This window comes from Anguilla anguilla, chromosome 2, assembly GCF_013347855.1.
Source record: "Anguilla anguilla isolate fAngAng1 chromosome 2, fAngAng1.pri, whole genome shotgun sequence".
Lineage (NCBI taxonomy): Eukaryota > Metazoa > Chordata > Actinopteri > Anguilliformes > Anguillidae > Anguilla > Anguilla anguilla.
This window is the reverse complement of record NC_049202.1, coordinates 6,374,444-6,388,626: the sequence shown is the minus strand read 5'-3', so window position 1 is coordinate 6,388,626 and position 14,183 is coordinate 6,374,444. Positions and strand designations below refer to the sequence as shown.

Genomic DNA, 14,183 nt, shown 5'->3' with positions numbered 1-14,183 from the left:
TGGTCCTGGTTTCGAATCCAGCCTGGGCCTTTCTGTTTGAAGTTTGCATGTCCACGTAGCTTTCCTCCGGGTACTCCGGTGTCCTCCCACAGTCCAAAAGACATGCAGGTAGGCTAATTGGAGACTCTAAAGGTGTGAGTGAATGGTGAGAGAATGGTGTGTGTGCCCTGTGACAGATTGGCGGCCTGTCCAGGGTGTATTCGCCCAATGCATGCTGGGATAAGTGGGTATAATGGATGGATGATAAATCCATCAACCTCCTTATATGCATTTTCTACATACTGAATTCCAAAGACATACAATTGAAATAAATCAAGCACAAACTATTTAAGGCAGATGAGCTCCTGCAAGAAAAACCGCTTAGTGTCAGTAATCTTTGAAATTGCATGCATTACTCTTGAGTGAATCATGGCCATTGGCCTCCTTGTACCACAGTACCACAAAGTAAAGTACCATAGAGTGCTAACCAAAGCTGTCATTTTCCATGAGTTTTGAATGGCCTTGGGTTGGATCCACAGCAGAAAGTGGTGGGGTTGATGGGCCGTACCATTATCCAAGCCCTAAGGGGGTCAATTATGCGTTTGAACGACTCACAATAAAAAAATCATTTAAAAAAAGACACGTAGTTATCCTTGAAATCTGTGGCAGCAAGTGTCCCTCATAACATTTCTGAAGCATAACTCAAAATGAAACTTTGTGCCTTCATAAAAAGGATACGCTGCTCCTGATTGTATTATCTCTAAGGGTGTGGATCCTTTATTATGACAGATATGATTCATAATTCATTTTCGGCGTCTTGAGCACATCAATGATCTAGGCTGGCCCAAAAGCCATTATGTAAATTCCTATAATGAATCTAATTCTTAAATGTACCGGCTACAAGATTCAGAGACGTATGTCTCCACCATTGGATAATCACATTCAAATTTATACAGCCATCAATTTTGTTTATTTTATGAGGCCACTTACAAAATCCCACAGGCCAGAGAAGGCTGGGTTTTTTAACCCCTTGAATCCTGGGGCTGCATACCTTTGTTTTTAGTGGAGCTTAACATTTTTTGTACGTTTTTGTACCCTCCCCTCTGTACAATCTCTCAGATCAGTGAGATCTCTCAGAAATTTCAACCCCACCAGGGCAAGACCCCAGCAGGCCAACCCAGAAACCCCCACCAGAATGCCCCCATGTCAAGCCTAATTCACAAGAACACTGTTTTATGAAATAGGTTTAATCTTATTAATAAGTTTTATCTTATTAAATAGTTTTACTTAAACTAGACTTGCAGGTCTCACATTCACACAATTTCTGGAGAACAACAGAGTTTCAAAGGTATTGAAACGTCCTCAGAGTTCATTTTCTGAAAGGCTTGCAGGAGATCTTGGAAATTAGTTGCTATAGGGAGTCGTTGGGGGGTGGGGGGGTAATAAGCAAAGCCTGCCAGCACATCTCAAGTAGCTTTTTCAACCACTCAACCCCCCCAGGAGCATCCTGCGAGTCCTTGAGTGACCGGAGCTCCCTGGGTCAGACAGAGGTCAAAGGTCAAGATCAACTTGACCTGGAGAATGTTTCGTCCAGATTACCATCATCAGTCTGAGTGTCCCGGGGTCTTCAAGCGAGCCACAGAGCGCCGTCCTTTATTTACGACGGTGGCGGCGGCGTTGGTAGGCCAGCTTTCGAGCCGTCCGGCTCTACCCAGGATCACAGGGAACGAGGGCTGCAACTGCGGTCGTCCGGTTCTTAATGAGCGGAAACTGCAGTTATGTCCTGTATTGTTCCGGAGCCAAAATGAACGCACAAGAGAATCCTTTATGCAACATAAAAAAGTAGGAAAAAAAAGAAAAAAGAAACTCCTTGCCCGGCAGCTATTTCGTGCTGGGTACTTCAAAGACGTTTATATACCAGCACATTCCACAGGGACATTTTCTTCAAAAAAAAAAAAGAAAAAAGAAGTTCCAACTTCCTGGACAACCACAGTACATAGTGAGAGCTTACATGTCAATAAGACAGTTTCATTGAGAATCTGGTAGAAAATAACTCTATGCTTTGCTCACACACGGATTCAGTGTCAAGCCTTTCAGAACCAAAATAATGGATTCTTCAACAGGAAGAAAAACAAATAAAACACTAGAAATCCACCGATACAATGAATACTGCCTGCTTGTCACCCGCTAATCACACACACACACACACACACACACACACACACAAAACACACAAAACACACACACACACCATGTTGCCCGTCTATTTTGTCTTATGCTTCTTCCTGGCCTGAAACTGCTCCGTTTTGTTCTTGATGGACTTGATAAGCATGGACAGTCCCGGGTCCATGGCCTTCTTGGTCTCCGCGGGCGCGGCCACTTCCTGTTCCGGCTCGGGCTGCTTCCTCTTGGTGGCGGCCGCCGCCTCTTGCCTGCTCTGCGTCTCCTCCCTGCGCCTCTGCTTCTCCTTCACGATGCTCTGCGTGGCCTTCGTCTTCTTGTAGCTGGGGTCCGAGGGGTCCAGGTTGTACAGGTGGGAGGTGAACATGGCCTGGAAGCGGGGGTCTTTCACGTCCACCTGTCGTCCAATCAGAAAGAAGGATTTTTTTTTTAAATCAGTGAAAATCAATAAATAGCCTATATTTAGCCTTTTTAATAATGTAAGGCTCAACAGATCATGCGAGTTTGTGACCAAAGCAGGACCTTATTGTCTGAGAATAGTGACCGTGATGAATGTGAGCTGTGACCATAGTCGGTCTGTGTTGAGTACTGACCTGGAAGTCATCGTCCTCCAGCAGCTCGTTCTTCTTCTGCAGTTTCTTCATCTTCCTCTTGGTCAGGTTCTGATGCTCCACGATCTTGTCATAGTTGAAATGCTTGTGCTTGTCGTCGTCTTCGCCGTCGTCCATCAACAGTGCCATCTCCGCCTGGGAACGCCGACGACACAGAACGCTCGTTTTATTACGGAAAAACCTCACGATGTTTGGAATGTTCACACAGAAATGACACAGGTAGTACGGAAGCTCTTTTCCAGAACACCTCTTTGCAGAGGGAATAGACAAAAAGGCTTCATCACTTGCGATTCCTCTCTAGCCAGACATAATAGTGAGTTACTATGACCTGTTTCCAAGGAGATAAAGCAAAGCAGCTGAAGTAGCGTGGTTGGTACTCGGAAGCACGCACCGGCAGTTTCCTTTCAGGGAAACCAATGATACCTGAATCAAGTGAAGGTTATGCGTACAACAAGGAAGTAAGCAGAGCAATCTGCTGTGCACATTAAATTGGAAGGTGGTTCCACCTCCAACTTCTGTACAAGCGTATCTTCCGTCATTAAACTGAAAGTGGTTCCACCTCAAACTTCTGCACAAGCTTACCTTCCGTTTTTCAATTTCCTCTTCCTCCTCCGGAGTCCTCTCCGCTTCCTTCGATTTTTTGTTCTTCGATTTCGACTTGCTTTTCAGCGCTGCCGTTCCTGTGCGTGAGAGAGGCGCTCGAACGTTTAAAAAAAAATGCCCCAGTGAACACGTCCCCATTAAATAACTGGGTATCTCAGAAAAGCTGATGTAACCACATGTTCTGCACAGCATGTACTTTTTTTTCCGTTAGAACTGATTTAAAAATGAGTTTGTTAACTTTGGACACAAAAACAACGGACGTTTTGTTTTCCGAAAATGATTATGATTGAGTAATTTTTCATCGTGCTCGAGTCCGCACATCAAAGCCGCGAACACGAAGGCCGTTTGAAGTCTTTGTTTTGTTTGGTTTTGTACCATTTAGTTTTACGACCGATTCCATTTCAGACCAAAAAGAAATACTAGACAAAAGGCTAAATTATAAATGATTCAACTGATGAGCCCAAGGGACTGTTCTGACTGAGAAAGATTTATTCCACCACCACCCCCCCCCCCCCCGCCCCCAAGGCCAAGAATAAGATTTTTTATTAAACCTATGCGAGGACAGGAACAGGAGCCCTGGTGGTGCTAAAAAGAAAAAATGTGTTTAATATTAATGAATAAATACATAAATAAAATGCTCATTTTTTTCCCTTCCAACCTCGCACACACAAACGTGCGCTCACACACACGCAGACACACAGCACATAAATACAGTCACGTGACAGCGTCTCCATTCTCCCAGCAGGGGGCAGCAGGGCTGTCTTTCTAAGAACGGAAGACAAACGTCGCTCACCTCCCAGCTCCTCAGCGAAGAAGGGGTCGTTGAGGTCGACGTCTGGGGGCAGCTCGTCGTCGCTCAGGTCGGACCCCTCGGCCCCCTGCAAAAAGAAGGGCCACAAACACACACCTCTGAAGCTCAAAGGAACCTGACGTCGGCACATAGCACACTTTTATTTTTTTTGCTTGAGGTGAACAGCGGAGGAGATCTGGGAGCAGATACATGTCGAGTCACACCGACTGAGCCGAGCTGCGTTGGATATGGGTCCAGCAGCCAGACTTCACGTAGTGGAGGAACAGGACAAACGAGCCGACCAGAATGCCCACTGGCCACTTGCGACACGGTTAATTGAATTTGGCTTGATCTGTTTCAGCCTTGATTTTTCCCCTTGCGTACCACTGTGACACCTCATTCAGCTAAATGGTCTAATCACGGTCTTCAATCAAGATCAGTAGAACCAGGTGTCCTTGAGCTTTGCTAAAACAAAAACCTGCACCCACACCGGCCCTTTTTTGGGTAAGGCCGGACACCCCTGGACTGTAGGTATGAAGTGATCTTCTCACACGACGCACAAGGGGCTGACCTGCTTCGCTTTGGCCTTCTTCTTCACCTTCCTCTTCTCCTTCTTCTTCTGGAGAAACTCCTCCCAAGGAGTCAGCGCGTTCTTCCCCTCCAGCTTCTTCTTCACCAGCTGCTCGGTCGTCTCCTTCAGGCCTGAGGAGAGAAGACGAAAACAAGACGTGAAGAGACAGATCGCACATCGCACGGAAAGGGGGGGAAAGAAGAAGAAGAAGAAGAAGAAAAAAAGTGGGTCGTTCCATAACGGCGCCATAACTTCAAACGGTGTTTACGCAGAAGAGAGTGTCCCCGTCCTAACTGCTTTCAGACTGTCCATCTGCACACAGATGGGGAGGGAAAAAAAAAAAAGTCAAAAGAAGAAAAGGAAAAAAAAAAAAAAAGCGGGAATATGCTGCACATATTTTTCCTCTCTCTCCGTGGATGTGACAGAGACCAGCTGATGAGGATCAGGGTCAATTAAGTGTTAGCGTGAGATATTCGCTAACCACCCCCCCCCCCCCCCCCACATGCCAAAAACCCACCCCCTCCGGCTAGAGTGCGGCGCGGCGGCAGTCAGATTTTCGTGTATGTCCCAGCAGGACGTGACAGGACGTACAGAGGTAGACTGCCTCAGTGCGGGCCCTACAGGTTCTTCCTCACTGCGTCTGCATGAGAGCAAGTGCCTCTCCAACGGCGAGCGGCCATTTCAGCCCTCTGGCGCTCTTTATTTCTCATTCAGCAAACGGGGCAGACAAGCTGGCTTGCACCCCTCGCCAAAAACACACACTGCCATAAACCCGGCTTCACCCGCCCTGCTCCAGAACGCCTGTTAAATTCAGGGGCTGACGGGTCATCCGTCTCAATCTGAAACCCGTCGAAGGCGGCCATATTGGTGGGAACGTTCGCGAGTCCAACGCGCTCCAGCAGCAGCTGTTACGGGGCCCGGTGCGCGTGTGTATGGTTCGCATTACCGAGTCTGAGGGCCAGCGTTCTGATGCTCCGCGAGTTAGCGACCACAGAAACCCAGGGCTGGATAACAAAAATACGGCTTAGCCTTCCGCTTCAAACCCGCCAACTGTTCACAAGCGAGACAAAACAACACACAGGTCACAATTCGATTTCACCAAAGTTCAAACGAAATAAGAATAATAAAACGGCTATTTAAAGGCCGCAATTCGATTTGTCAAATGAAAGTTCAATGAAAAAAAAAATGTTTTCAACTTTTTATTCCAACTATTTTTTTCATCTTATCAACCCATATTTGTTTGTGTTTCCAACGGCTAAAGTACATGCTCAGTGTGTTTAATTCAAAGTTTCACTGAGGCCACATCACACCCCGTTTTGTATTGCTGCATGAAGCCACCATGTGTTGTGTTTCTGCAACAGGATGATGAATGGAAAGGTATCTCCGTCAATTGTCCCGTTAATCTCTTGCATCCCAAAACGCTCAGTTGTCTAGTTCAGTCGTTTCGGTTTTCAGGTTCAACACGTTATACAACACAATAGCAGTCTAATGCCACCACAAAATACATGCTAAGTCACTAAACCTACGACAAAAAGGCTTGGAGGAAGCTTACACATTTCCCTATTTCGTGGCACCCTGTTTTGTGTTTTTGCTGCTATTGTTGTGATACAAGGATCTGTTGTCAACACCAGGATGAAGGCTAGGTCAACAGCTGAGCTTAAGGCTTTTCAAGTTGAACTGCGAGAAAACAGTCATCCGCACAGCAACCAAAATGGCTCAATTTAACATGATTATCAGCGAGTTATCAGTCCTGGCCTCACCTGAGGTCAAGGTGATGGTATCACCTTACCCACCACACTCATTCCTTCTTGAATTGGCTTCTTGTCCTTCTCACAATTCTGAAACCACACATACCATACGGTGCCAGAATATCTAAGAATTCTGGAACTTGTGTACTTAAGCCTTAGTTTCTTCCTAATTAGACTACTGTGACATCGTGCGCTCACGCTGCTCATGGAGTTGTGGACAGGCTTCATCATGTTCAGAACTCGGCGGCCAAGATTAACATACAAAGGACCACAGTTCCCCATCACACCGAAACCGTCAATGATGCCCGGGTGTCCTGTTAAAACTTGCAAGCAAGACAAGGCACTGTCATTGTGTTCCAAAGTACACAATCGAGCCTGTATTAACGCCTTCCATTTCAAACCCCACATTCATAGTCAAATACAAATGAACGCCATACAACCTAGCAGCCTGCAGAATAAACGTTTAGTTACGTCCTTTATATAACAGCAGCATTTCCGATCTCCTGTCACCTGCTTCCTGAGGTTATACTCATTCTGCAAAGGTTTAGAATATGAGAATGAATGATGTGCATTATTTAATAATTCTAATGCATTTGCATCAAATGTTATCCCACCAAGGTCAAATGCGGTTCTGTATTAAACATGAAATGAAAACTGCCCTTTACAGATCACAACTGCTCAGGATGTGACTAGAGCCGTTTACTTTTTTTGTTTGTTCAGCAGTCTATTGCTGGAGGTTCTCTATCAAAGGATTTGCTGAAGAAGTACAGCTTGCAGGTACAGTACCACACGTGCGCCAGAGCCACTGTTTTTATACAGTGCTGCCCTCTGGTGGTTGCTTAAAGGCAATGCTGAAGGTTGGACACAGACTGGGAACACCTGCAGTCACAGGACAGGCTGGGAGTCCACGTACACACCCCCACAGACGGGATTCTCAGGAAATGTGGCCTACCTGGCACCCAGGTGATCTCCATTTCCATGGCTTTGTCCTGCTGCTTCGTGTCCTGGTCCGTAATGCCCTTCAGGAGTTCCCGGTACTTGGCAATCTGGTCCGAGTCGCTCTTCTTGGTCTTCTTCACCTTGGTCTTTGAGTCTTCTGCCTTTTTGGCTAGCGACAAATTACACACAATACGAATTTCGTTGTAATACAAATTGTTTAAATTCACATTAAACATATTCCAAGAGGCATGAGTACAACCAAAAAAAAAAAAGAATACAGCAAAGAAAAAATGAATGTGAATGCAGTTACATTCAAGAAAAATGCACTTACATTTCAGCTCTTCTTCCTTTTGTCTCTCCTCCTCCTCCCTCTTCTTCTCCTCCTCCTCCCCTTCTTCTTCTTCTTCACTGGAAGAGGCCAGATATGCCTGGAAGTCCATGTCTAGGATCTCATCCTTCTTGAACTTCCTGCTGAGCATGGTCACGCGATCGTGGTCCGTCTCGTCCCAGGTGAGCTCCACCTTAGGGGACACAAGAGCGCCATCTCCAGTCAAGTCATGATACTACACCGTGAACCAGTGTTGAACCTGGTTTTGCTTCAACCAAATACGCCCAATACAGTTAGCTAATTTTTTCAGCTAGCTCCTAAACAGAAGTTTCCCTAACAATTCAGAGCATTCAGGAGGCCGGTACGACATGGCTTCCTCAAATTATTACCATTTCCATTCATACTTTCGGGAAATATCTAAAAGAATACTTTGAAAATTTCCCCCCCCCCCCATACTTTTGAAGTGGCCATGGCCGCTGAGGTGAAGTATTTGGGGGTGTAGGAAGCCAAGTCCACATCTGCCGCGACATCCTTTGGCTCCTCATCAAAGGAAACATCGTCCGGAATGAACCTGTTGGAGAAAGACAGGAACCATAATATTTGTGTCTAAACAGAGAGGGGATTTGTTTGCTCAGACTAAGCTCCTAGGCCCAGATTGACAAATTTCCTTTCATTGGCGAGTAATGGGAAAGCTATTGAGCAGCTGGAAAAGAAAAAAAAAAAAGGCTAACACTCTGGCTGTGGTTACAAATAAAAGTTTGTTTTCTACTACAAGCCTAATTAAACACAGAGGAAAAACAAGTTTTATCTTTTTCGTAAGATAATGTGTATTTAATCTTTAAGTTGATAAATTAAGACAAATAACAGCTTAGTATGCTTATCCTCAAAGCAATAATGAATCCATCTTGTGCCTAATTGCATTTTTTCCCCAACAGGTACACATATTTATATTGATTAACTGTACAGCGAATGTAAACCAAAGGGAAAAGGTTTTAAACAATTCTGTCAAGTCAGTAGGAGCTTGTGGTCCTGCAACAATGGATTTTATTCACCTATAAACAGCCAAGGCACAGGCCAGTGTGTGTTTACAACCTAGTTTCTGTCTAAAAGATGAATAATTCTCCACTGGAAAACAAATGGTTCCTGCAAGTTGCATAAACCAGGGTCACGAAGTTTCATCAGATGTTTGGAACCACTAAATATGAGCATTTGGTACAAATTAAACATCAAGTCGTGCACTTGTGTTTAATCTTTCCCATATGAGTTTGAAGGAAGTACACTGTATTAAATTCTAAATCCTTTCTGAATTTTCCAGCATATTCTGAAGGCGAAGGTGACTCAAAATCACGCTGTACCCGTGCTCTGCGGTCAAACGACCTGCCTGTAATGCAAATGGAAATCAACTTGATTTGAGCCCTGAGGTTAATCCAATCAATAGCTGCGTTCCCTTGGCTAGCCATGTAAATCTGAAATGCACAGACATAGCTGAAAATGGCCACCCTTTTGAGTTTTGCCCTGGAGTGCTTTTTTAACTGAAATAAACGCTTAGCCGGGCAGAGTTCAGGTATGTCAGCAAAATCAACTCCTTCACTTTGTCCCGGATACAAAGCAAACAGCAGTATCAATTCCAGTTTGATCTTCATTCTAAAGATAAACTTGAGAGGTAACTAATTTTGTGCAAATCTATTCAAGATGAACAGAAGTTACTCAGCAACTAATAAAAATGAACATAGGTCTTATTGATTTTTAAAAAAAATGTCAGATGCTCTGTCCTTCATCGGTTCTCATCTTTCTTTGATCATAAAACATTTTGTGAATTTTTGTAAAATGCATGTAGCGTCGATTGATGTTCGTACAAAACGAAATTCTAACAACGCGAACATATATTGATATTCATGTTAATTAACGCACCTTCACTCACCTCAGGACCTTCCATTACCCGAGTTCAACAGCAAAGACACCTTTTCTGACTTGAGACTCATTCTAAGGGCTCCTTTCCATACCTGATACTGATCCTAAAGGCACCTTTTCTCACCTGACACCGATTCTAAAGCCGCTGATTCTTACCGGAGGTCGATCGTGGAGCTGCTGCTCTCGTACTCGTGCCCATCGCACTCCTCGTAGATCTTGGCCGCCGTCTCCGGGGAGTCGCACTCCACCACGGCGTAGAAGTAGCGCATGCGCTTGAACTGGTACTCTCTCATCTTCTCACGGTGGACCCTGCAACAAGGAAACAAGGCACACGCACACACACGCACACACGCACGGTCACACGCACACACGCATCCACACACACCCACATACACACACACACACACATATGCACACACGCACGGGCACACACACACACGCACGGGCACACGCACACACGCATCCACACACACACACACACACACAGACAGACGCACACACGTGACCATGGTGTTTCTGTTGGCCTGCCTGGTCTTTCTGCTACAATGGTGGCTATGTTAATGTTGCAAACAGCATCAGACCATTAGACATGCTCTAATTGCTGCTCAAGAAAATATTGGGAAAAGGTAGAAAATATCCCCCTTGATCCCCAATGCAAAATAAATACATAAATAACCTACACAGGATTTAGATAGACTGGAGAAAAAGAAATGCTAATAGACCACAAATGCAAAGAACAACAGCATCAGATTCAATTAAACAATGCTGCCAGAAGTAGGCAATCAAGTTAACCTACAGCTAATTTCCTCTCACGCTACCCTCTGTGGGAGATGGACTGAGTGTGTCCCTGCTCTCACCCAGAGTGAGCAGGTCCATAATTACACTCTCCAGCAAACACTACCTCAAGAACACTCAAGCAAAACTCAAGAAGATGTGGAAGTAAACAGCTCAGCAGGATAAGATGGCCTCCTTGTTACAACGATAATGGAGACTGCAGCGATGAGTGTAGATGCACTGGGGAATTCCACACAGGGAGGAAAGGCATTTAAAAAAAAACAAAAAAAAAAACAGGGCCAGGTCTGGACCCGAAATTTCAGGGCGCACCTCTCCTCCTCTGTGTCCTTTTCGGGGTTCTCCGGCAGCGTTACCAGTTCCAGGGGTCCCTGTGTTCGCTCCGCCTCCAACCGCTCCTTCCCAAACTCGGAGGGGAAGATCTGAAAGACGGCCCGTCGGACACACGCGTGAGTCACACTTCTGCAGGTGCCATCACCTCATCGCTAACCAAACAGAACTGACCTCAAACCCAAAGCACCTGTGTCTTACCTTTACAGAGAGCACAACCCCTCCTTTGGGTTTGAAGGAGCTGAACAAAGCCAACAAGTCCTTGGCTTTCAGTCTGTCCCAGTCCATGTTACAAGCCGCCAGTCTCCGTGTGACCTACAGTAGAGGATTCACAACAGCCATCAGCACCTTGGAACACCAACCTGTTCCTGGAGATCTACTGTCCAGCAGGTTTTCACTCCGACCCTAACTAGCAAATTAGGGTTTGAACGAAAACTTAAAGGATGGTAGATCCCCAGGAACAGGATTGGGCAGCCCTACTGTAAAGCTTAACCCTTTAAGCTGTAAAATCATAAATATGTGATTAGAATGTTCTTAGCTGAACATTCTAATGGTAATTTAACAATCACTGCTGGTAATTGAAAGCAATTGAAAGAGATATAGAATTAATAAAAACAAAAAACATCCCAAAACACCTACTCTTCAAAGGATTAACAGTGTACACAAGAGGCACACTGTTTCATTTTAAAGGAACAAATTCCAAAAGAAAGTCTGGACTATGCAGAAATATTTTTGCAGGTAAATACCGCAACCCAAACTTTGATGGTGCAGGATGGTGAAAGGTAAAGGGGGTTAAACTCACGTTGTCGTTTCGGGGAGCGTCCTTCCACATCTCGCCCCAGTTATGCTCTATCTCCTCTCGCTCACGCCTCAGCTGGTCTTCCACATCATCATCATCCTCGTCTTCATCTGAGCTGGTCTCCACGTTGCCCTTCCCGCGAGCCAAGTCAGGGCCACTGTCGCTGTCCTCTTCAGACTCCACCTCTGAGCCACTCCCCTCTTCATCTTCATCATCATCATCATCATTGTCCTCCTCCTCGTCTTCATCGTCTTCCTCACTGCCACCTTCGCTGTCACCATCATCGCTGGCCTCTACGACATCCTTGGACCTCTCAATGCTGGCTTCCTCCTCTTCTCCATCTGTAAAAAAATTAAATGTGAATACGACCAAACAAAAATCCTCAAACACATTTCCACTGAAGAATTAAACCAATGGCAGAACAGAAAACAGAAAACAAAAAATACAAAAATACCGTATTAAAGCGTTTTTTGCAGAAATTCAAACAGATTACTGGCAGCTTTTTACTCTGCAGTTTCTCCATTATAAAAAGTCAGATTACTTCTCTTCTTTACTGAAAATGAAAGTGAAGCCGCTCATGCTCAGGCATCTGTGGTACTCACCTTCCTCATACACTTTCACTCCTCTGACAGGGCCCTTTGGAGCATCCAGGAGCTCACTGCGCTTGCGTTGGACGTCTTTGGATTTCAAAGTCTTCTTGTCTTTCTTCACGGCTTTTTCCGGCAAGTCGTCCACCGCTTCTCCTCCTTTATCCTCCTCCTCTTCTCCTCCTTTATCCTCCTCAACCCCCCGTTGGGATTCAGAGTCCACCTTCGTTTCCGACTTCTCTTTCTTCTTCTTCTTTTTCTCTTTCTCCTTTGCCGGCGCCTCGTCGTCGGACTGGTCGGAGTCGGACAGGTTGTAGAAGCGCTTCAGGTCTTCGGTGGAGGAGTGGCTGACGGGCCGCCCCCGTTTGTCCACCGTGTACTTGAGCTTGAAGCGCTTGTCGTGGAACATGGACTGGAAGCGCTTGTCGATCTTGATCTTGCGCTCCTTCTCCGGCATCTCCCAGAAACGCGGGTCCTTCGTCACCCGAAGGAAGCGGTCATCGCCGCCCAGATTCTTTTTGTCAGCCATGTCCCAGACCTGGAAGAAATAACATACAAAGAAAATTTTATTTTAAATATCACTGGGACTTTTAAAGTAAAACAGGAACCTGTCTCCTGCATCCAACACAATGCTCTTTATGACATGGTTGGTGCTTTAAATGCAAAGTTTTTGTCCACCCATTTTGTCTTGTCTATTACTGAGTTTCATGGTTCAGACTGTCTGTCTTCATTTGCATATCACTGGTAATATTTTTTATCATATAACTTGTAACAAAAAAGCTAGATGCACGAGATTAGATGTGGACGTTAAGACATTCCACGCACTGATGCATGGATACTCAAATCTGGCCCCTTAAATCCAAATTCCGCCCTGATTTTATTTTCTGCCAGGTTATTAACTGCACAATTAGTGCTACCGATTGGCCACGCTGCCTTCACACCTTGCGTCCATATAAATAGAGAGAGATCCGCAGTTCTCGGCTCTAAGGGACTGTTATTTCAGTAACGCGGCACTAATTCATCTAGCTGGACATTCAAAGCAGGCCGTTGCGGACGCTGGAAATAGTCAAACATTTCATGTTAGTGAGGGCGGTAGATACAGGAGTTCTACTGCACTGTGCTTAGCTGTGGTCTAGACCTCAGATTTAAACCCCCTAAACCACAAAACTGCATTGCAACGGGAACAGCTAGCCATCAAAATCTATTAAATAAGGACGCGTTGTTCCGGTTGTAAAGCAGTTCTGGGGTCCAGCGATTTCCCCCTGAGGTCTAAACTCCAGGTTAGCACATTGCAGTGTTTTAAGAGGTCTCGAGATTGAAATAATTCCTGAAAATTACGTCTAACAGGTAACGCGTGGAGTGACACTGCGGTACCTTCAGGCTTACATGTTATGCTCAACAATCTACGCTGATTAGCCAGATAGCTAGCTATAAATAGCTAGCACATAAATTCCAATTCTCAGAATGAACGATAATTTCAGATTTGTTTTAGGAGATCTCAGTGGCGGTTAGTAGCTCTATTTCCAAACGTATGATCGAACGAGTGCGCTAACGAGTAGTTAGCCATGCATGTAGTAATTTGTCAGCAAACTAAACTGTGTAGCTAGCACCCCTAAAACTGTATATAGTTCCATAACAGCTAAAATCCTGCTTGCGATCAACCAAGAAGAATCCATTCCCACATTAACTCAAAATGAATAGCCAGATTGCTAATTTCTCTGGTATACCCCAGGAAGCCAGTGGCAAATACACTCTCTTCAGACGCGACAACACCAACTATATCAAATTTATTATTATTACTCTTATGAGCTAACCTAATTATACATTTAGAATCGTATAAAAGAAAACAAAACATAGCCTTACTGTAAAACACAGATCCACTATTTGCCACTAGAAACTTCACTTTAACCACGTGTTCTCCCACCATGCACTACTTCCCTGACCTCTTCTATCCCCACCCCTTTCTTTCCTACGGTAAGGCAAGTGGGCCAAAAGAAGCGTTTCACATAACACT

The 14,183-nt window shown here is 45.1% G+C and overlaps 1 protein-coding gene across 1 annotated transcript; it reads right to left on the bottom strand.

Annotated features, from left to right (window-relative positions):
- Positions 1-728: 728 nt before the first annotated feature.
- esf1 (ESF1, nucleolar pre-rRNA processing protein, homolog (S. cerevisiae)) lies at positions 729-14,137 on the bottom strand. Its single transcript, XM_035406077.1, has 14 exons — positions 14,033-14,137; positions 12,185-12,707; positions 11,586-11,923; positions 10,985-11,098; positions 10,766-10,875; positions 9,818-9,970; positions 8,207-8,321; positions 7,754-7,943; positions 7,436-7,591; positions 4,736-4,866; positions 4,168-4,252; positions 3,354-3,451; positions 2,754-2,906; positions 729-2,557 (listed from the first exon to the last, which is right to left on the bottom strand). The coding sequence occupies exons 2-14, from the start codon at positions 12,696-12,698 to the stop codon at positions 2,243-2,245; spliced, it is 2,472 nt and encodes an 823-aa protein (XP_035261968.1). The 5' UTR covers positions 12,699-12,707; positions 14,033-14,137; the 3' UTR covers positions 729-2,242.
- Between the last annotated feature and the right edge of the window lie 46 nt (positions 14,138-14,183).

Bases quoted from the DNA above. Each gene is read 5' to 3' on its own strand.
- esf1 (XM_035406077.1), bottom strand. From the start codon at position 12,698: ATGGCTGACAAAAAGAATCTGGGCGGCGATGACCGCTTCCTTCGGGTG. The intron at 3,452-4,167 runs GTGAGCGACGTT...TCTCACGCACAG, and splicing joins CTTCGCTGAGGAGCTGGGAG to GAACGGCAGCGCTGAAAAGC. The intron at 2,558-2,753 runs GTCAGTACTCAA...ATTGGACGACAG, and splicing joins TGGAGGACGATGACTTCCAG to GTGGACGTGAAAGACCCCCG.